The 20,961-nt window shown below is 47.8% G+C and overlaps 1 protein-coding gene across 1 annotated transcript; it reads right to left on the reverse strand.

Annotated features, from left to right (window-relative positions):
- Window positions 1-7,706: 7,706 nt before the first annotated feature.
- adnpb (activity-dependent neuroprotector homeobox b) lies at window positions 7,707-20,480 on the reverse strand. The gene is made up of 4 exons (XM_083920833.1): window positions 20,057-20,480; window positions 14,360-14,476; window positions 12,139-12,231; window positions 7,707-11,746 (listed from the first exon to the last, which is right to left on the reverse strand). Exons 2-4 carry the CDS (start codon window positions 14,465-14,467, stop codon window positions 8,774-8,776), a joined length of 3,174 nt encoding a protein of 1,057 aa, XP_083776959.1. The 5' UTR covers window positions 14,468-14,476; window positions 20,057-20,480; the 3' UTR covers window positions 7,707-8,773.
- Window positions 20,481-20,961: the final 481 nt, after the last annotated feature.

Below are 20,961 nucleotides of genomic sequence, written 5' to 3' on the forward strand. Positions count from 1 at the left end.
ATAGCCACAGTGGATATTCTATCAAATTCTGAACAATAAAAAACAACAGAATAAATCATGTATTATTATTTGTCCTCTGAGTTTGATCTCCAGTCAATAGTTCATGTTATTAGTAATAACTGTGCTTTTCATACTCAACAATGGCTGCTGTGAAAACGGTCTATTTCCACCTCAGCGGCCTAGAGAACTCCTCCGCCACAGATATTTTAATTTCCCTTTTTCCGTTATTCAACGAGGTAAAGGACATGTGAAGATTAAAATATCCTTTTCATGAGACACATGGCATAACAACATAAAAAGATCCCATGAGAGATGTACCAAGGTCAATCAGAGGCAACATCCGCGCACAAACACTGGCGGCCTCACCGCAGAAGCTTATAAAGGACAGTGACGTCTGGCCATTTGTGTCCCACCGTCTCCTTTCATCCGGCTGAAAGTAGCCTACAACAACTTCACGACTTTTATGTTTACAATTACCAGATACACTTTTAAAAAAGCATATTCACCAACGAATGACCAGTGTTTGTTGTTTACCACATTCCTCTCTCCCCCACCTGCTGTGTACACAGCGCCATAGATAAGGTGCTCGACCTCCCTCCCCTGCACCTCCCCCTCCCCCCACCATCCACCAACTACTGCAGAGAAGACTCTCTCTCTCTCTCTCTCTCTCTCTCTCTCTCTCTCTCGCTCTCTCGCTCTCTCTCTCTCTCTCTCTCTCTCTCTCCAGCGTCAAATCATCCCATGGTCTTTTTCGACACTAGCAATCATCAAAGCCATAGAGACAGTTTTTTCCGTGTACGAACTATTAACGGAGACATCTCAGAGAGTTAGAAGTTAATACACGAAAAAAAAAGGTCTCGAAGGCTTATTTGATATATAAATAAAATATATTTGTCTAAAAAGAGCCTGGGAAAATTTCCCTTTAAGCTACAACCTGGTCTTCTTAGCTACTTGATGAGATTAAAGCAGGTAGATAAGCCTGTGAATGTTCTCATGTGTCCAGGTCGTCGTTATCCCCAAAGCCAATTTAGGGCGCACTCACACTGTCCATCCGTACCGTGCCCAAACAGGTTTTACGGGTAAAGTCTAGTTCGTTTGACCAGTGTGAGTGCAACCGTACGTGTACGAGCACGAGGCCTACGTGAGCGCCTGTTGGGACATAGAAAAAAGAAGGAGGGACCATGCGCGGACATTTCAAACAATGGCGGTGAAAGGTTCACGTTGGTGTGATGCGGAGGTGGAGTGTTTACTGCAGATTTGGTCGATGAAAAGATTCAAAAACAGTCGACAAGACGCACAAAAACTCTGAGGTCTACGGAAAGATCTGTAAACAAAGCCACGCATCGCCATGACGTCATCAATGCGTGTGACGTGTTACGGCGTGATGACGTATGGACAGCAAGAAGCATTCGATGAGGCCCAGGTAGTGTGAGTACAAACGGGCCTGGAGGGGGGGACAAGGACCCTAAAGCACGGGGCACGGGACGGACGGACAGTGTGAGTGCGCCCTTAGTTGGTCCAGTCCCAGCCTGGTCCTGGTCCTGGTCCAGTCCCAGCCTGGTCCTGGTCCTGGTCCTGGTTCAGTCCCAGCCTGGTCCTGGTCCTGGTCCAGTCCCAGCCTGGTCAGATGCGTACATGAACTGATGAAGCCTCTTGGATGAGAGGTGAAACGTCCAGTTGCTTCTGACTGAAATTGCTTCGGGGACAGCAGGTGCAACGCTGCATGCTGCCAACATTTCTTATTTAACTCAGCACGAAAGCGATTAAGCACATTTCTCAAAATGCTGAAATATTAAGTCAGTAAGCGTTATCACTATGCTGCCGTCCCTCAGTCCCTGAAAATTGATTCCATGCAGGTGAAGGATGCTCACAGCCCGTCCACGGATGGAGGACTATATTGTCATTCTTCCCGCCCCCTGGGACCACAATGGAAATGAGCCTTAGGCCTTTTTTCGTGTGTTACCCCGACTCTCTCTTTTTTGAATTTAAGCACTTGTTGTTGTTTTTTTTTAAGAGATTGTCAAATAAAATCAATCAATCAACCAATTTCAGGGGCGACACCGTGGTGTGGTGGTACTGTCGCCTCACAATGAGAGGGTTCCTGGTTTGAATCCCGGCTGGGGCCCTTCTGTGTGGAGTTTGCATGTTCTCCCCGTGTCTGCGTGGGTTTTCTCCGGGTTCTCCGGTTTCCTCCCACAGTCCAAAGACGTGCAGGTGTTCGGTTCATTGATGTCTCTAAATCACCCGTAGGTGTGAATGGTTGTCTGTCTCTGTTCGTCTCTATGTGCCCTGTGATAGACTGACGTCCTGTCCAGGGTGGACCCCGCCTCACTCCAGATGTCAGCTGGGATCTGCTCCAGCCCCCCCCACCCGGTGACCCCGACAGGGACAAGCGGTTGAAGATGAATGAATGAATCAACCAATTGCTGGGTCTAACCTGCTTAAATATCTGGATTTTTTACGACTTTAGTTCCACTCCAAAAACTCAAGAGGACCCAAGTCGTCACTCCAAACTGATCCAGTGACCCTGAGCCCTGACCACCATTACGCAACATGGCAGAAGTCTGGTTTCCTGTCATTTCCTCTTCTCCTTTATATCTCATCATTCTAGTGCCTTCTCCCATTTCGTCTCATCTCAGCCTCCCCATCACCACCTCCTTGGCTCACAAATGACTTCTTTCTTTCACAACCGGCCACAGGTCTCTCTCTCTCTCTTTCCCTTGTTCTTGTCCTCGCTTTCCTCTGCCTACTGAATCATTCAACTCCATCATAGTCCCTTCATGAATCATTTGCAATCATTGTGAATGTGTGTGTGTGTGTGTGTGTAGCAAGGCCATTCCAACTGCAGGAGGCGCTAGTACTGGGTTAGGTCTGCCTTGCCAGTCCACCCCTCTCAATCCTCCCCCACCGCTGTGTCTCCCCCCCTCAGCCACCCACTCTCACACACCCCGCCTCCCCTTCCCCTTCATCACCCAGCACTGCAGAAGAGGCCTCTTGTCTCCCCCGCAGTCTGCAAGGCCTTACCCCCCCCATCTCCTCTCCTCCTCCCCCCCCTTGTTCTCTCTCTGCGCTCGTGTCATTGTCCCGGTGTGTGTCGTACCCTGATCTAGATGACCTCTAGCGATATGCAATATTCAGGGGACGAGAGGTACCTGATGAAATTCAGTACGCACAACATCACAAACACGACTTCCACTGGCACACGCGCTGGTACAAAATTAGTTAACATTTACCCCCCCACCCCACCCCCACGCTGGAAGCAATCCGATGCCATCTACCGCCAGCTTCCTACAGGGGGCGCCATCAGCATCTCCACCGCAGCTGCTATTCCATAACAACCTGCTCAACCCCCCCCCCCCCTCCCCCCCCCCACACACACACACACATGTCCCTTCTCCTTCTTCCTAACCTCCTCTTATCTGTCTCCCTTTCTCTCCCCCTCTCCTCCTCCTCACACGCCATCTCAGCTCAGGTGGATGTGCGCTGCTGTCCAGGTGGGTGCAAGCGCTGAACTGACCTGTGGCCAGTTCAACCAATTAGCCTCCGTCCTGTTGAGCACAAGGGTTGTTTTGTCTCAGCGGCCTGCACCTCTTTGTGTCTGACGGCACACACACACACACACACTACACAAACTACACACACACACACACCAGGGCCTCTCTGTGTCTCTCCTCCAGCTACAGGGGGCGCTAGTCTCTACACCACCACCATCCCCTCCCCCAACTCCTCCTCTCTCAACCCCTTCCACACACCCCCCACACCCCTCCTCCATCTGCCCCTTCTCCCCTCTTTGCCTCCCATCCCTCCCTGACTCCCCCTTTGCCTCTCCTTCCCTCCCCCCAGCTCCTTTTCCCCACCCCTTTCGTCTCCCTTCTCCCTTTGAAAGGCTGTTAAGAGCTCCTTCTGCACACAGCACTGCAGATGAGGCCTCCGCCTCCCCCACAGTCTGCCAGGCCTCTCTCGCTCTCCCTCAGCCTCCCCCACCACTCCTTTCCTTCCCTCCCTCCCTCCCTTCCTCCCTCTCTCGCTCCTTACAACAGCATAGCAACACTGCCTAGGCAGCCAAGGAGAGTCTTGCCTCTCTCACTCTCTCACTCTTGCACTGGGGTAATTTCCCTCCATTTTAGATTCCTCATCCCAGGCGGCAATAGATGGGATTTTTAATTAAATACCCAGGAGGTAAAAATACATTGGGCGACCGCACATACATGATCTCAACTCACTTTACCTGGTGGAACAGTGTGACTCACTCAGTGTGATGCAGCTCAGTCGGATGTGATTGATGCCTATGTGTGGAGAGTACCATCCAATGGTGCACCTCAGCGAAGGCTTATCCAGACCATCACTGGTAACAGCACACAGGGTCCATTTGCTCTGGCTGCAGAACCACAACACAGCAGGTGTTGCAGCTCTCGGACAAATGCGTCATATATTCTGTTTCATGTTTTCTTCAAAACACCTCATTGTGCACCTCCTGCTCAACCGGGTTTACTTCAAATGTGATTTCACCCAACAGACTGGTTACAGACAGCAGCGGTATGTACAGTGGGTGAGGTGTTACACAGATACGGTACTGTATACTGGCACGATTCAGACAGTTCAGGCATCATCAGAGTGTAAACGCAAACATCTGAAGTTATAACGATGACTTCTGTGGTCACAATGACGAGGCCTACAGCAGTGAAAGCATCGTTCTGCACAGGTAACGCACTGCTCTGATCTTGTGATGATGAATTAGTGGGCAACTTTAATTTCGGTTACCAAGCAATGCTGGATATCACCGGAGCTATTTTTGGCTGCTCGAAGACACAACTCCTGCCAAACCAGTCTTAACTTCAACATCAGCATCTTTTAACCCTCCTGTTCTCCTTGGGGTCAATTTGACCCAATTCGATGTCTAACATCTCTAAAAACACGGTTGACATCTGTTTTTTTTTTGCTTCATATTTAATGACTTTTACTAATTTCATAAGGACAACTGGGAAAACCTAAAAGTGACATATTTTGTCGTTGAATTGACTCTGTTCACGCCACTGTCCTTGATATTGGTCAACGCTTTCATTACAAATATTATAAATAACAAAAAGTAGTCCTTACAAATGATATACTTACTTTAAAACACACAAACAAATATCCCTCGATCCAATTTCAGGTGTCTCTGTACGATCATTCATTTAGTTTTCTGTGTATTTCCCAAGTCACGTTACAGGTATTCTGGATGTGTGTGTATAAGAAGGTGTTTGGTGCTGCGTTTAATTTAAAACGTTATTTAGGCCGTCAACAAATACCCTCAGAGTACCTGACATAAAAACTGAAGTAACAACTTTGATTATGATCATTTTCTGGATGTTTAAATTGTTAGGGTCAGCTTGACCTCAAGGATAAAGAGGGGGTTAGTCAAATTTGAGGGTAACAGACCATGTAACAGGAGAATACATAGATTACAAATACAAGGAAGTGAGTAAAAGCCCACCTGGGTTGATATTCCTCACTGTGATTACAAGGGTATGATGAAAAACAAGAGAGATGTGGTAACCTAGAGACTGTTTTTACATTTTTAAGATTATTATTTTAGTGCGGCTGAAGATTGAAGGGAGAGAGAGGATGACAGGGGGGCCGCAGGTCAGTGCTGAACCCGTGCCACTGCGGCGAGGACTCAGGTATGGGTGGGGGTAGGGTGTCAGCTCTACCAGGTGGGCTCTTGGGTGCCCCTGCTTTACATTTTTAGGACTCCCATCACACTTAGACTGTCTGTATTAACTGTATTCTACAAAATCATGTTCAAAAACTTAGAAAAACTCTGAAAAAAGCAAAAAAAGTACTTCAAAATAGGGTTTTTTGTGGCATCGACTGTCAAACAAGATTAAATGAAGCTCTTTGACAGGCTACACACTGGAGATCACAAGTGTAAATACTTGGTTTATTCTGAAATACTGTTTTTTTTATTGTTCATGAGTTGACAGAACATCAGCTGTGGTTATACCCCTGTTGAATTAGCATGTTTTAAACAAGGTACTTCAACAAAAACCTTTATTTTGTGAAAAAAACACGTGCCGGTACAGCCGTGTTATAGCCTCAGTGAATATTCTATTAAATCAAGAACAGTAAAAAAACAATATTTCAGAATCAATCGAGTGTTTATAATAGGTTCTCTAATTTTGAGCTCCAGTGTACATCAATGATAGCAACAGCTGTTCGCGGTTTTCAACTTGTATTGTCCAGAACCAATGTCATTTATACAAATCTGTATCACGGTCATGACCCGAAGAACGAGGTCGTGGGTCCAAGCGGCTGAAATGTGTTTCCTCAGGAGGGGGGCTGGAGTCTCCCTCAGAGAGAGGGGGAGAAGTTCAGCATCCGTGAGGAACTCGGAGTAGAGCCGCTGCTCCTTTGCGTTGAAAGGAGCCAGTTGAGGTGGTTCAGGATCATCTAGTAAGGATGAACCCTGGGCGCCTCCCTAGGGAGGTGTTCCAGGCACGTCCAGCTGGGAGGAGGCCTCGGGGAAGACCCAGGACCAGGTGGAGAGATTAGATCTCCACACTGGCCTGGGAACGCCTCAGGATCCCCCAGTTAGAGCTGGTTAATGTGGCCCGGGAAAGGGAAGTTTGGGGTCCCCTGCTAAAGCTGCTGCCCCCGCGACCCGACCCCGGATAAGAGGATGAAGATGAGATGAGAATCTGCATCAGGAAGGAACATTTCTAAAGACGATGTCTGTAGCAAACCTACAACAGTACGCCTCTAGAAACCAAACTAACGTACGCACCGTGCAAGCTCAATGTTTCCACACAATGTAAAAACGTAGGGAACTTAATTTCCTCGCTTTTTACAACTTGACTTCATGGTTAAGCTGAACAATGCTATGGTGTAGCAGCAGGCTTTTTGGCACCATTGTCCCTCTGCTCTCCAACAACCCTGTCTTAATGTTCCATTGGTTTACATTCATGAATGATCCCTCAGTCTGTTCCATGGGTCTCAAAGTGATCCAGTAAAGGGCCGTGTGGCAGCAGGTTTTCATTCCAACCAATCAAAAACACACCTGGTCCAACAAATCAACTGTGTGAAGACAGTTCAGGTGATGGAGTAAGTCCAGTCAGGTGTTTTCTTGCTTGGTTGGAATGAAAACCTGCAGCCACAGCGACTCTTTACTGGATCACTTTGACACCCTGCAACAAAATGGCACTGGTTGGGTGTTTATCCTTCTAGTTGAGCAATGTTTCAACAGCAAGCAAGGTTTCGCAATAGAGATATTTGTTGACGTTTGGTCGCTGTTATGGAGACTTAAACCTATAAAGCATGTTTGGCTTGTGACCCCTTTAAAATGAAGCAACATCCACTGATGACCCATCGTCACAGGCTACGGCTTAAGTGTGCTCACGGGCTGAGAGAAGGGATTGGTTTCCTTCTTGGATTTCATTTTAAGGACATTTAGGGGCCTGAAGAGAAGGAAGAATCAATGCACCATGGAGCACCGTTTGCTCCATTAGCCGTACAACCTTTAGCCTCCGCTGCCTAGTACAGTACAGCCCCCTTTTCAAGCACAAAGTGGGGACTCTGTGTGAGTTAACTGGTACAAAAACACTACGTTTAACCACTTATACGCATGTTTTTGCTTTGGTCGCTTGAGTTTTGAATGTTCTAGCATACGGTTCCCATTTCATTCTTGCGTGTTCCTTACTTTAAACACAGACACTGACATGGCAATTAGCTCAGTGAGAAGCACAATTACAGCACTTTATTGTTCATAAATGCTAAAGTGAAAAATTAAAACATAAAACAAATACACACAATTCAAAGAACACAAGTCTCTTTTTTTGGGGGGGAAAAAAGAAAGTTGCTTTCACTTTTGTGGAGGTCGGTGCGGCGGAATACCGTCCAGTCGCGTGGGGCAAAAGGAACCTCGGGGTTAAAATTGTGAAAATAGAAAGCAAGTACGGGACAGTACGGTCGATAAGCATAAGGCTGCAAAACGAGGATGAAACGCTCCTTTAAACGGTGAGAGAACGAGGAGAACGTCCCCATTCTTCCAGAACAGAAATCATTCAAAAAAAAAAAAAATCTAATCGAGTTTAAAGCAAAAAAAAAACCAAACCAATTATGTTATTTTGTTTATATATAGATATATTATTTTGCAAAAAAAACTAGGTTTTTTTGTTAAAAAATAAACTTAAACGTACGAGAAAATACCAGCCACCAAAGCGACAACTATCGTTAAGCATACCGATGTAGAACATATGAGGCTACCTTACACACGGGTAATAGCAAATATTGAAGTTTCACATGTACGGCAACATCTGTCCAAACATGTCTAAAAGACTGTACAAATTTACACTACCCATCTGCGTAGAACTACGTGAAAAACGCTGGATTATCTGGTCGGCTTAAAAGCTTTACGTCACGTCAACTCGGTATTTCTTAAGCCACGCTTTTTTTCCCAAGTTCGGCGGCCAAATCAATGTTAAACTCATTTCATCGTAATAAAGTACATAGAAGGCAAAACACTTTCTATCTGTTTGGTGTGACTTCTGTCGTCTTGGCGCGAAACGTTAAAACTTTGTTCGCGAATCTTTACGTCGATCCCGGCCGCTCGTCGAGTCCTGCCTTTAAAAAGTCATCGGATGGCTTTGTTTTGTGAAGTCCTCGTGGCGCGTTCGTCCGCAGACACCCAGCGTAAGCGGGCGGCGTTCTTCGGTTCGGACGAGGCAGATTCGTTGGCGCGGATCAAATCTAAAAAGTGTGACTCTGACTGTGTGAGTCTTTTTTTTGATTCCATCAGTCAGACCTGCTGTTTGCCCAGCTGGGCCCCGTCTCGCCTGCTTCGCGCGGACGACGGGACGAACTTGGGAATAATGATGGGCAGAGCGTCTCTTCCTTTAGCAGCCTGTCTTTCTGAGCCCTCTGTGGGCCCGAAGCCATTCTCTACGTGCGCCTCCTCGTCCTCATCGTCGTCGTCCTCCTCATCATCGTCATCTTCGTCCTCATCATCGTCGTCTTCGTCTGACATATCATCTAGGTCTGAACCGATCTTAGTCCCCGTCCTCGGCTCCATTCTTTCCTCGGCTCCGGTGAGTTTGTTACCATGGAGATGTACCTCTCCCTCTCGTCCCTCGTTATCTTTCTGCTGCTCTCCCTCGTCACTGTCAGAGTCAATGGCAATGGGCTCGGAGAGGTCTAGAGGTATTTTTTGTGGTATGGTGCTGTTGATTGTCTTGGTTTGGTCTCTGCTGGCACTGTTGGGTTTGGGGGCAGCCGGCGTTGCTTTAGTACCTTTCGCAGACGCAGTTAGTTTCCCCTTCCATGGCGGGGCCACACCGCCGTTAGCAGCAACAAGCTCCCTGTGTTTCCGGAGAGCCTGCTCTGACAACCCTCGGTGCGTCTTGGACGTCCGCCTCTTGCTGTGCCCGCCATCGTACACGCCATCCGGAACCAACGCCAGCTCGTGACTCACTTTGCTGAGCTCGTGCATACTGAACCCGAGCAACACGCTGGCGCTCTGGGTTTCGCATTCCTGTACGCATTTCCTCCGTTTGTTGACAAAATGGCTCGAGATGTCAGACTTCCACAGCCACAGACTGGCGGCAAGTTTCTCCACCTCCCGTTGCGTGGGATACGGCGCCTCATTAAAGTACTGCGTTAGAAATGCCTTTCTGGATTCATACGACTCATTTTCGTGTCCTTTGGGGTCAAGCGCCAGAACTACAGGCTCATTAGGATTTTCTACAAACAGGCCGTTAATGTCCCGCGGGTGGGCCCTTTCCCCAGGGGGCTTCCTTCGTTTTGGCGCACTAGTGTCAGAGCTATCGAAGCCGGGCCGTTTGAGAGTGCTGCTTTGGGCCTGGCTCACGCGAGAAGAGTTAGCTGTCCGGCTTTCCTGTCCGTTTTGGGATTTCCCTACACCTCGACAGTGCACCAGGTGTAGAGTGATGGTAGAGGCAGTCATGTTACTGGTATAAACCCCCAAACAGTGAATGCACTTGTAGGTCAGTTTCTTTTCTACAGGGTGGACAGTCTGAATCACCTGGTGCCTCTCTCTCAGGTGGTGGGCCAGTGAGTCTGAGATTGGGCCCTTGAGGATAGAGAAGCAAAGAGGGCACAGTGTCTTGCCCACATCCCTCTTGTAGGGCACAGATGCCTGTGGAGCACTCTTGGTTGGTGCATTGTCAGCAGCCACTGAAGGCGTTTTGGGATGCATTAACTTCTTGCCCGATATTAGGGAGGCAGACAAGGCTGACGCCACAGAGGAGTTGTTGTTTTGAGCATGAAACGCCACCGACTCCTCAGGAGCGTCTCTCATGTTATACGTAGTGACAATCAACTGAACATTCTTAGGATTGCCCTGTTGCAGAGTGAGGTCGAATGTCAGGGGAGAATCTGTGCGCGGGCCAACAGTCTCGTCTGGGTGTGACAGCCGCATGTGGGCCACCATCTTCTCAACGTCGTTGAAGGTTGCACGGCAGTGTGGGCAAGACAGGCCGTGGATCAACATGTGGTTTAACAGCGTGTCACTGGGCAGATAGCGGTTACAGTAGAGACACTTGCTGGTGAAGTTGTGGATCTTCATGATGTAGTTGGCTACAGCAGGCACCTTCTCCGCTTTGTGCTCCTTCTCAAAATGAGCACTGTACACGTTCTCTGGGAACAGCTCATTGCAGATGGTGCAGATTTTCCACTTCTGGGTGTAGGATGTGCCTAGGACTGAGGAGCCACCCTTCTTGGCTGTGACAGAGGCCACAGTAGTAGCTGCCGCCTGGACACGTGAACCCAGAGGGTTGGATTTGAGTGAAGAAGAGGCACTGACCACTGGACTCCGCATGTTGCCGCCAGAGATGAGCTGCTTTGCTGCGTGCGACTGTTGGGGAACAGAAACCTGGGCGTTCCCTGGTAGAGTGACCCTCACCTGCTGGCTGCCGGTAGAGAACGACTGGGCCCCGGCCTTTAACCTCACTGCGTCATGTTTCATCCCAGATAGAAGACTTTGAGCGCTGAAGCCCGTCTTCGATGAGATGATAACGCGGCCAAGCTGTGAGCTCGGAGACCTGGTAGTGGCCATTACCGCACCTTTGGGGCCCATCCCAATGATGGTCTTGTCTCCCTGGGTTTTTTGGGGGATCATGATGATGGGTTTGGGGCGGGGCACTATCACGCTGGTGTGCCCAATCATGGCAGTCACCTGGTAACCAATTCTCTCATGGTCCTCAATGACATGCTGGACAAGTGCCTCGTAGGTCCTTGGGACAAACAGACACTTCTTGCAGTGAATCTGGTTACTGCTAACACTGTTTGTCTCTGTATTCCCCGTCGCTCCTACTGTGCCGCCATTCTGAGCGTTTGTCTTCTCTCCTGGTTTCACAATATAGGGTTGGGCCACTTGCTGGAAGTGTTCCCGGTAGATGTGCTTTCGCACTACATTGTACAAAGGGTCTCTGTAGGTGCACTTCTTGCAGTAGTACACCGCCTGTTCCACGCTGTCCCCGGTCCTTTTCAGCACCCCATCCTTCATCATGATCCCACCAGCTCCCGCCACCATTCCACCCGGGCCCTGTCGCACGGTGCTGTTAGGCATGTGGAAAAGTTTGATGTGCGTCTCCAGAGTCTTTTTGTTACCATTGTAAGTGCAGTAGGGGCAGTTGAGCAGAATGTTGTTCTCAAAGTCCTCGCTGTGGACATTGCGGAAATGGCTCTTGTATGCAGAGAAGTACTTGGATGAGAAGAGGCAGCCAGAGCAGCAGAAGGGCTTTGATCTGTAGTCCTGGAGACACAAAGGTGGGGAAAGCTTAGACTTTACAAATTCAAATCATTGAATTATACATTCGATACATTTTTACATCTCTGCGGTGTGAACTAGCCTGGAAACCAGAGTTATTAATTCTTGATTTATTCTGAAATACTATTATTTTTTCACTGTTCAGAGTTTGATCGAATATCCGTTGAAGAAAAACATTTTAGAGCACTGTTCAGCTGCAATTTGAGAAAGTTTGGGACCCAGCAAATCATTTTGTTCCTGCTTCAAAACTGACCAAACACCACCTCAACTTGCATTAGGTTCAGCGCTACGTCATTTTGTTGCGTAATAATTACAAACAATAGATTCAAATATCATTGTTGCAAGAACCCGGACCTTTATGTGAGTGTGTTACACACCTGGACTTTGGTATGCGATGGTTCCCACATGCACACATCTTCCCAGTTAGTGTGCTTTATATACACCTCTGGAGGGGTATAGTCTTTATAGTCCTAAAAAAACAAGGAAATTGTGATTAACACTTAACACTTGATGATGAAATAAGACACAATCAATAAGGAAATATATACATTTGAAACATTCACGAGGCAAAGACTGCCTCAATGGACGCATGAGACAAATGTAGACGCTTCAGCGCGGACGCCTGTTTTAAAAAGGGACAAAAAGAAGGGGTTTCTGGGTAACTGTAGGCAACAGATTTGTTGACATGCACAAAACAAAAATCTGCATCTGCCGTCCTGTGTGTCAAACAAAGGCTGACTGGATGAGCACCAAACAAGTGCAGAGACAGATTCTTTTAAATCTTCTTCTATAGTATTAAGAAATATTTCACCGTTGAAATTATAACTCTGGTCCCACTTTTCTTTTGTCCTCTGGGACATGTTCATTCAACGTTAAGGCTGGAATATAAGCATATATTGTCACTTTTGGTCTTTATAATCGTACTGGGCAGATACAGGTTGTGGCTCATAGGTCCCATGTGGAAACAAGTGATAAACGTTTTACCAAAACCTGTCAAACATCAGGGAGTGAAACAGAAAAGCCAATCTGAACCCACCAAAATCAGTGTAATTCATCGCCTGGATACTAAATTATGTAAAGTCTTTGGTTTCTGCTGTTCAGCCTGAGGAGAATATTTCCCCTGCATTAACTGAGATGTAACAGAATGAGGACAGGGTGTCAATGAGCATAATAACATTATTCTGTATTCTTATATTTTATGAGTCCAGGTCATAGATTCCTATCATCACACATTCTCTACTAGAATTGGGCGATATGTCAATTTTCTGATGCCGATATGTTGGTCCAGGTCTGGGCAGTGCAAAATATAAATGAGCACCCCCCTAAAACTACTCAGCCAGTTGCGGATCCATCCAATCACCCGACACTATTCTCTAAATGTATGCAGCAGTGTAAGGCACACAAACGCAGAACTTCTACTTCCCATACTGAGCCTCATGGAGGAACTATCTCAACTCCAGAAGTGACCTCATTAGTTAACAGGGCTGTCTATAAAAAATAATCAATACTAAAAGCTAGTATCGGATTTGATACTAACTTGCAACAGTATTGATACGTTTGCGCTCAACAGTGCCGTCTCCGCCTCTTCCAGTTGACGCTTAATGCCACCCAGCAGCTAGAGCTCATCTCCCTGAGCACATGAACGCTGGCTCATCCCCTCAACGACACTGAGCTGACTGACCACGGATAGCACCTCTGCTGGAGGACCGTAGCACCAGTTTTAGTAGAAAACAAACCAAGCAAAAGTGCTGTTTGGAAGAATTGAGCATACAAGGCTAACGACCAGGGAAAAGGCTAAGGCCTAGCGTCTAATAATAAACAGTAACGTTAATGGCAGAGCTAAGCAGCTAACAGCATCAGTCCAGCACGTCTAACGTTAATTTAACAGGAGGACACAATAACGTGTTCGAAGAGTCAACGGGACAGAAACGGTGGCAGCTGCTTTACCAACTCTGTTTAATCAGCAACGATAATACGGAGCTGAGTCAGCAGAAACACAGAAGATGAACAGGACTGTAGCTGAAGATGTTAGGACAGACCAGATCCCTGTTTACACTGTGGAGAAACCTGACAACAACAACTTGTTCACCTCCTTCATGGAGTCATTTAATGTACACACAAACCTCTGAGCTAAACAACACAATAAAACTTTGAATTTGAACATATCGGTCATAAATTCACCCTACAGTTGCTTTTACTTTCTTGCACTATGTCAGACAACTTTTTAAAAGTGTTGTTATTTGTATTGCTCTAATCTTTATTTTAAAATTGGACCTTCCTTTTTTGTAATTTTCTCTCTGTGGTATTGTGTATGGTGTATTTTCCTGCGTATCAGTATCAACTTTGAAATTCTAGTATCCTGGCAACCCTGTTATTTAATCAAAAACAAATTTCCCATATGCTAGCATCAATCCAAACAATAACAATTACAAACCCCAGCAAGAGATGATGGTGGGAATATGTATTTTAAGACAATTAAAGTCATATTTGACAATCTGGAGGAAATTCTGGAGAATGCATCGAGTGCGTCCTTCCTAAGGCAAAGCTATCACCACAAATGTCATCAGTATAAAAACACCGAAGCCCGGGCACGCTCACCTCTAGGTGATCTCGACAGAACTCCAAACCAATGTCTCCCAGGACCTTCTTGACATTTTTCCTCGCTTTCCGCAGACTGCCCAGGTTATTGACGGGGAGCTGGAACATTCTGGCCACCTGAAAAGAAAAGACACAGACGGCATGTTATCATCAGGTGAAGGGTTTTATTTGGACAGGTGTCTGTTGACTTAACCCAGAGTCAGGGGTTTGCGGAAAATGACCCTTTACTCAACTGGACTTGACTTCTATAACGTCTACAAAAGGGAAGCTTTGATCAAAACCCCGTTCAGACATAATATACGCAACATTGACGGCTTCAACTATCTCTCATAGTAATGAGTTTAAGGTATTTAGACGTGGTTATCCATCAAGGAATGCTTCATTATGGCTTTACTCAGACATGACTACAAATGTGATAACTAGTTATTGTCACGTCTGTTATCAAGAGAGAATAAGTTGTTCCAAACAGACGAAAAAGCCAAAGTGGACCCTCGCAGGTATTCAGGGCTGCTTCGGTGGGGGCGTGTTATTTAAAAAGGTACTGATGAGACCATTAAAACAATCCAGGTGGTCCAGTTTGAGTAGCAGACAAAGGCTTATCAAATGCCAAAACACTGCACACTGGTTTGAGATAAACGCAGAGAGAAACGTACAACCATGTAAAGTTCACAGGTCACAGGAGCTACAATTCATGCATGCGCACAAGGACAAACGTGGGTGATGCTATACACATTCCCACCGAAGGGTTCACACTACTTCGCTGATTGACGTGCATCGGTAAGGCACCAAGATACACAGCAATGAGCCCCAGCAAAGGCAGGGTGGAAGAAGACCGTAAACATGGATGTAAACAACGCAAATCGCAGGGTTGGGTCAAGGAGGGATTGTTTTTTTTTGTAATTCACATGTGTCGCTCTGCCACGTCACGGATTTTGCAATACCGTCATTACTTACACCTTTTAGCACACACACACAGATATGCACAAGGAAGATCTACTGCTGCATGTGTGGTAGCAGCTACGTGTCTACTAGAAGCCTAACTGTAGAGATGTGTTAAGACTTACTTATAAGCGTTAAAGAGAACTTGCGCCTGATCATGTTTTGATTCAGAATGTGCACAGAGAGACCAATGGGGCAGACGGGTCTGTTATGCATTTGTGTAAAAGAGAACACGAGAGAGAGAGAGAGAGAGAGAGCGAGAGAGAGAGCCGAGCGCGGAGCAAAGAGTGAGTCGATGTGCTGCGTGCAGCTGAACAGGTACGGAAGAGGGGAGGCTGTCCGCTCTTTAATCAAGGAAAGTCTATTAGCCCGGCTTCATCAGACAAATCGCATAAGCTTATTAGTTCTGGGCCTTTCAGTTAATTTTCGATTTCCAAGGAGCGTTATCAACGGTGAAGAGCAAAATGCCTCTGGATACAATTCAAAAGACCTGCAACCAATTACAGAAGTGAAACGCCAGTGCCTGCACAGAGGAAAACAAAGGCAGCCGGGTCACAAACTTTCACTAAATACAAATAAACAGTTCACTGAAATCACGAGAAATGGACAAAACAGTAACAGAATCATATCTGATCGGCACGGTCGGGTTTGACAGCAGCTCAGAGTTTCGTGAGCCGGGAAAAACTGCACTGAACGGACCCGCGGACTGGACGGTGACGCTGTCAGTCATCTTAAACCCGCCCCACATGAGATACTTTGATTAGTCTGCACAATATCAAGACCCTGGAAATCTGTGTGTGTGTGGGAGGGGAGCCAGACTTATCTGCCTGAACACATGAAACATGACTTTAGCAGATGTGTCTTGTTTCCAGGCTACTGTTTTCTTGCTTAGATGCAGGTTGCGCAGCATTACAGTTCACTGAAAACTCAACAACAGCACGGCTATTACGAAGTGTGAGAACCAATCTCATTAACGAACTCAACTCCAGTACATTATGGAGCAGGCTCCTCCTCCCAAACACAAGTAGGCATACGCCATTTTCATTCCCATTTGGAGCCAGTAAACAGACTTTTTTCAATACAGTGAAATAGATGTAATCATGTTTTGAGTTGGGTAAATCTGTGATATTATACCATTACCTCAAAAACAATAATGTGATATAAATTTGAGGTCATATCGCCCACCCCTAGTGACTAGATGCTAGCTCATGAGATGGTTAAGGTTAGGCATTGACCTCAAATAGTCGAGGTTGCATGGTTATGGTTCGGCATAGAGGGTTAGGGTTCTGGTCGATTTCACTACTTTTCCCATCTGGACGTGACCGTTTCAGAGGCTGTGCTGATGTTTAGGAGGCAAACACACGCACGCAACTCATTTGTCTGACGTCAAGGATACGCACACTGAGCGTAAACATTCTTACTAGAGATGCACCGATCCAATCCCCTACCTGGAGCGAGTGTACCGGCTGATGCCAGATACCGATCCGATACCACTGTTGAATATGAATGAACCGTACACCTGCCCATGTGAGTGAAGGCATCAGGCTTGACGTAAACAATTAGCCTTGTTAAAGAAAAAGCTAACAAATGAACACAGATGTAAATGGACGTAATATGGTTGCTCCTCTTGATGATGTAGCCGGTGTTGCAAACGTAGAATTGAAGTGACTGGATCGTTTTAACTGTATTGTTGCGTATGATATTATAAACAAAGAAATGACTGGATCGGCCTTGTTCATCCGATATCTGATCCGGCTAATTAGTCAAAATCGGAGCCGGGTATCAGATCGGTGCATCTGTAATTCTCACATAACACAACTTTGGTTTGTTTAAAAGAAAACTCCAGTGTGTTTTTACAAAAGTTGCACGCTGGTACGTAATGGTTTATTCATGATAACTACAGTTTAGTTTTTTCTGCATACTAAAATAAAAAAAAGCCAATGACAAAATGATGTTTGAGTCTGAATGACCAGCCAAACCTCACTCAGCTGTCTGGAGTAAAAGGACAGATTGCTCACAGAGAGGCAGACCAATGATTAAATAAATAAAACTCTCGCGCATGCATTATCACGCGTCATCGTCACTAACTACGCCCTTTCAAAATATGATTTCCGGGTCCAAACCTCGTATTTCTACAACGCAGCCGTGCCGTGTTCCCCGTTGTTTGAACAAATCTGATCAATTGTCATTTGACCTCTTCCTTATGGATGAAAAAGACGTCCAACTGACGAAAGAGGTGATCGTAAATGTTCAAATGTTCGGCTGTTGTGTCCGTTTTATATCAACAGAGCGTTTGGACCCGGACATTGTATTTTGAAAGGGTGTTACGTCAGAGTGAGCAGCCGGATGAGTTCAGCACTAGTGACGGCACCTTCTGCCAGAGGAAATAGGGGGCTGTTTAATTCACATTATGACAGCGGCAGGTCGAATGTCTGTTCAAATCAGAGCTCCGTGTAGTGAGGTCAAAGGTCACTGACGCCCGATGACATAGAGGCAGCTGGGTGACAACGAACAGCACAGTCCCAAACAATTCCTGTGAACACCTCAGCTCATTTCCCTTCTAGAAAACACCGCACAGAGAAGGGGAACTGGGCGTGCGCGCTCCCACCAACTGTTGGGAAGTGAGTTTCTGTCCGTCCGGCTGGTCGTCTCACCGCCTCGCTCGCTGTCTGTCTGTCTGTCTGTCTGTCTGTCTGTCTGTCTGTCTGTCTGTCTGTCTGTCTGTCTGTCTGTCTTCCATTCAGAAATGTGCAAGTTCTGGGGTGAGTGAAAGAGACACATACCCTTGCCACTTCCCCTCTCTGTCCATCTTTCCTGCTTCCCCCCACTGCTCGCAGATGGCGCTAGAGAGGAGCTCCCTTATGTAAGCCTCCCTCTACTCTGCCCCCTTTCTCTCCCTGCCTCGCAATACCATCACAGAATGGCGCCTCCTATTGAGTCAGCAGCAGCCTCTACAATATGTCTGCAGTGGAGGAGGGAGGGAGGGAGGGTAAGGGAGGGAGGGGATGTTGGAAGGGAGGGAGGGAGGAAGGGGAGGGACAGAAGGAGCTAGAGAGATCAGTGAAGGGGGAGGGGGAGAGAGAGAGAGAGGGAGGATGAGGTGGAGGGGGTGAGGGAGCTGGGTGGGAGAGAGAGAGGGGGGGGCGAGTGAGCTAGGGTGGAAGGAGTGCGAGGGGAGAGATGAGAGAGGAGTGAGAGAGGAGTGAGAGGGAGCGACGGAAGTGGAGGGGGGGAAGGGAAGGGAGGCAGGGAGGGAGGGAGGGAAGAGTCTGGGGGGGAGAGAAATGGAAGAGGGTGAGGGAAAGAGGGGGCGATGGATAGGCGGGGAGGGGAGGGGGTGTGAGGAAGAAAAGGAGAAAGGAAAAAAAAAAGCCAAGGAGAGGCAGGCTGGGTGGGAGGGAAGGGAGGGAGAGAAGGAAGAGGAGAGGGAGGAGAGGAGGCTGCTGGCACAAAACAGGTTTCCCCCTTCCACAAAAAAGGGCCTACAAACCTTCAAACACAGATCCGCACGCTCACCGCTCACTCCGACCTCCACCGGGACTCAAACACAGATCCTCACGCTCACTCCGACCTCCACCGGGACTCAAACACAGATCCTCACGCTCACTCCGACCTCCACCGGGACTCAAACACAGATCCTCACGCTCACTCCAACCTCCACCGGGACTCAAACACAGATCCTCACCCTCACCGCTCCCTCCACCGGGACACCGTCACCTGTGCTCTGGTTGTTTGCACTTCCCCTTCAACGTGCAGATGTTTGCAGCTGCGTGTGACACATCCATATTTACAAAAGTTTGAGATGCTTGAAGTGCATTTGGGTCCAACACCTGTCTGTAGCCCTTAGCAACAAAGCTGAGGGTCTGTGTGTGTATGTAGCTCTCTCTGTGTGTGTGTGTGTGTGTGTGTGTGTGTGTGTGTGTGTGTGTGTGTGTGTGTGTGTGTGTGTGTGTGTGTGTGTGTGTGTGTGTGTGTACCCATGATCATAATGTGACACTTGTCCTGCTCCTCCCCCCTGGATCCAACACCTGGTGCAGGTGCATCCCAACCCCGGTGTCACCTGTATGAACCCTGATATTCTGATCACCTTTGTTTCACCACCAGTTTAAAAGCACATGATGTGACTTATACACCACAGTAAGAGTGTGTGTGTGTGTGTGTGTGTGTGTGTGTGTGGATGTGGTGGTAGTGAATGTGTGTCCCAGAGAGCAAACTCTCCAGTCTGCACCGTGGTGTCAGTTTAGCTCCACTTTGAATATTCACAGCTTTTCCCACATTGAAAACGTTAAAGTCGGGGTAGCTTTCACGGTAACGGTAACGGTGCCGGTGACGGTAACGGTGGTGTCAGTGGATGTAATCTGGGGTAAACATCTGGCACTATCCAGATCGGTTTGTCAGGGAGCTGCTGACAAAGACTGAGGGGGGGAGAGAGACACACACACACACACCGCGCTAAGTTAGCATGCTAAGCTAGCTAACTCGCATTAACAACACGGACCGTTCAAAACTAAAACTGCCGTTTCTCTCGTTATTCCCCCCCCCCAACAGAGGACACTCGCCTTTATCTCACCTCGGGTGTAAACAAGTAATTAAACTTGAGGTTCCGTTGACTTGGAGGGGGCTACGTTAGCTCCATCCACAGCGTCGGTTAGAAACGTTACTCCACCGCCGCCACCATCACCTCCACCACCGTCACCCGCGCTAACATCCAACTACCTCCGCGACGGTTACGGACAACACCGCGACAGACTACTTTACCTGCTTTCACATCCAGCGCTCCCGTTTGAGTCAAATGTGTCCCCCCTGGATGACTGAGGCGATGTACGGACACTTTCACTTGTCGTCCCCCCCTCTCCCGGATATCTCGGTAATATCCTTTCGGGTGACAACTCTCTTCGCGTCGGGGGAAAGCAGCCACCCCGGCCCCCGTCGGTTTGTTTGTCTTCCCCTGAAAACACGGCTCTTTCCTCGCCGAAAAAAGGGCTATCCTCTCCCCTGTGGTCCGGCAAACGGGAACAGAAAGCCTGTGAGCCTCATTAGACAATCAAAACCTCCATTTCCTGGCGTGGTGAGGGCGGACACATGTCCCTGTTGTCGGGGAGCAACTACCGGCGGACCCGCTCTTTCACGCGGATAGCCCGAAGTCAGTCTACGTTTGCCCGGCAGCCGAAAAGGTTTTACCCCTTCTTGTCTCTGACAGACAATACACATCCAGCCGAGCAGCTCTCCTATCCAAAATGGCGCAAATAAAAGGGGCGGAAGTGACATCTACTTGATTAGCATAAATAATCTCATTGTGAGATCCTCCTCGCGAGCCCGGCTCGTGATAACTCTTGATTGGTCCGTCAATCAATTTGGCCAATTAAGCGTTTCAGTTCAAAACACAGAAAAACACACAACCACACAACCTACCTCGTGCCTCAGCACCGCAGCGGGTCTTTGGTTCCCGTGTTCGAGTCCGTGAGATAAACAACCCCACACAGTAGTGACGGGGTCCGGCCGGCAGCGGGCGTCCTTCTGGAGTGGGTTTCAACGGGTTTGGAGCATGCGCAGTTTGGCTACATCTGGCGTCCCCCCCCCCCTCCATCCCCTCCCCTCTCTCCCCCTCCATCCTCCCCCCTCTCTCCCCCTCCGCCCCCGCCTCCTCCCCTGCAGAGGCTCGG

Source organism: Echiichthys vipera, assembly GCF_963691815.1.
Source record: "Echiichthys vipera genome assembly, chromosome: 9".
NCBI lineage: Eukaryota > Metazoa > Chordata > Actinopteri > Perciformes > Trachinidae > Echiichthys > Echiichthys vipera.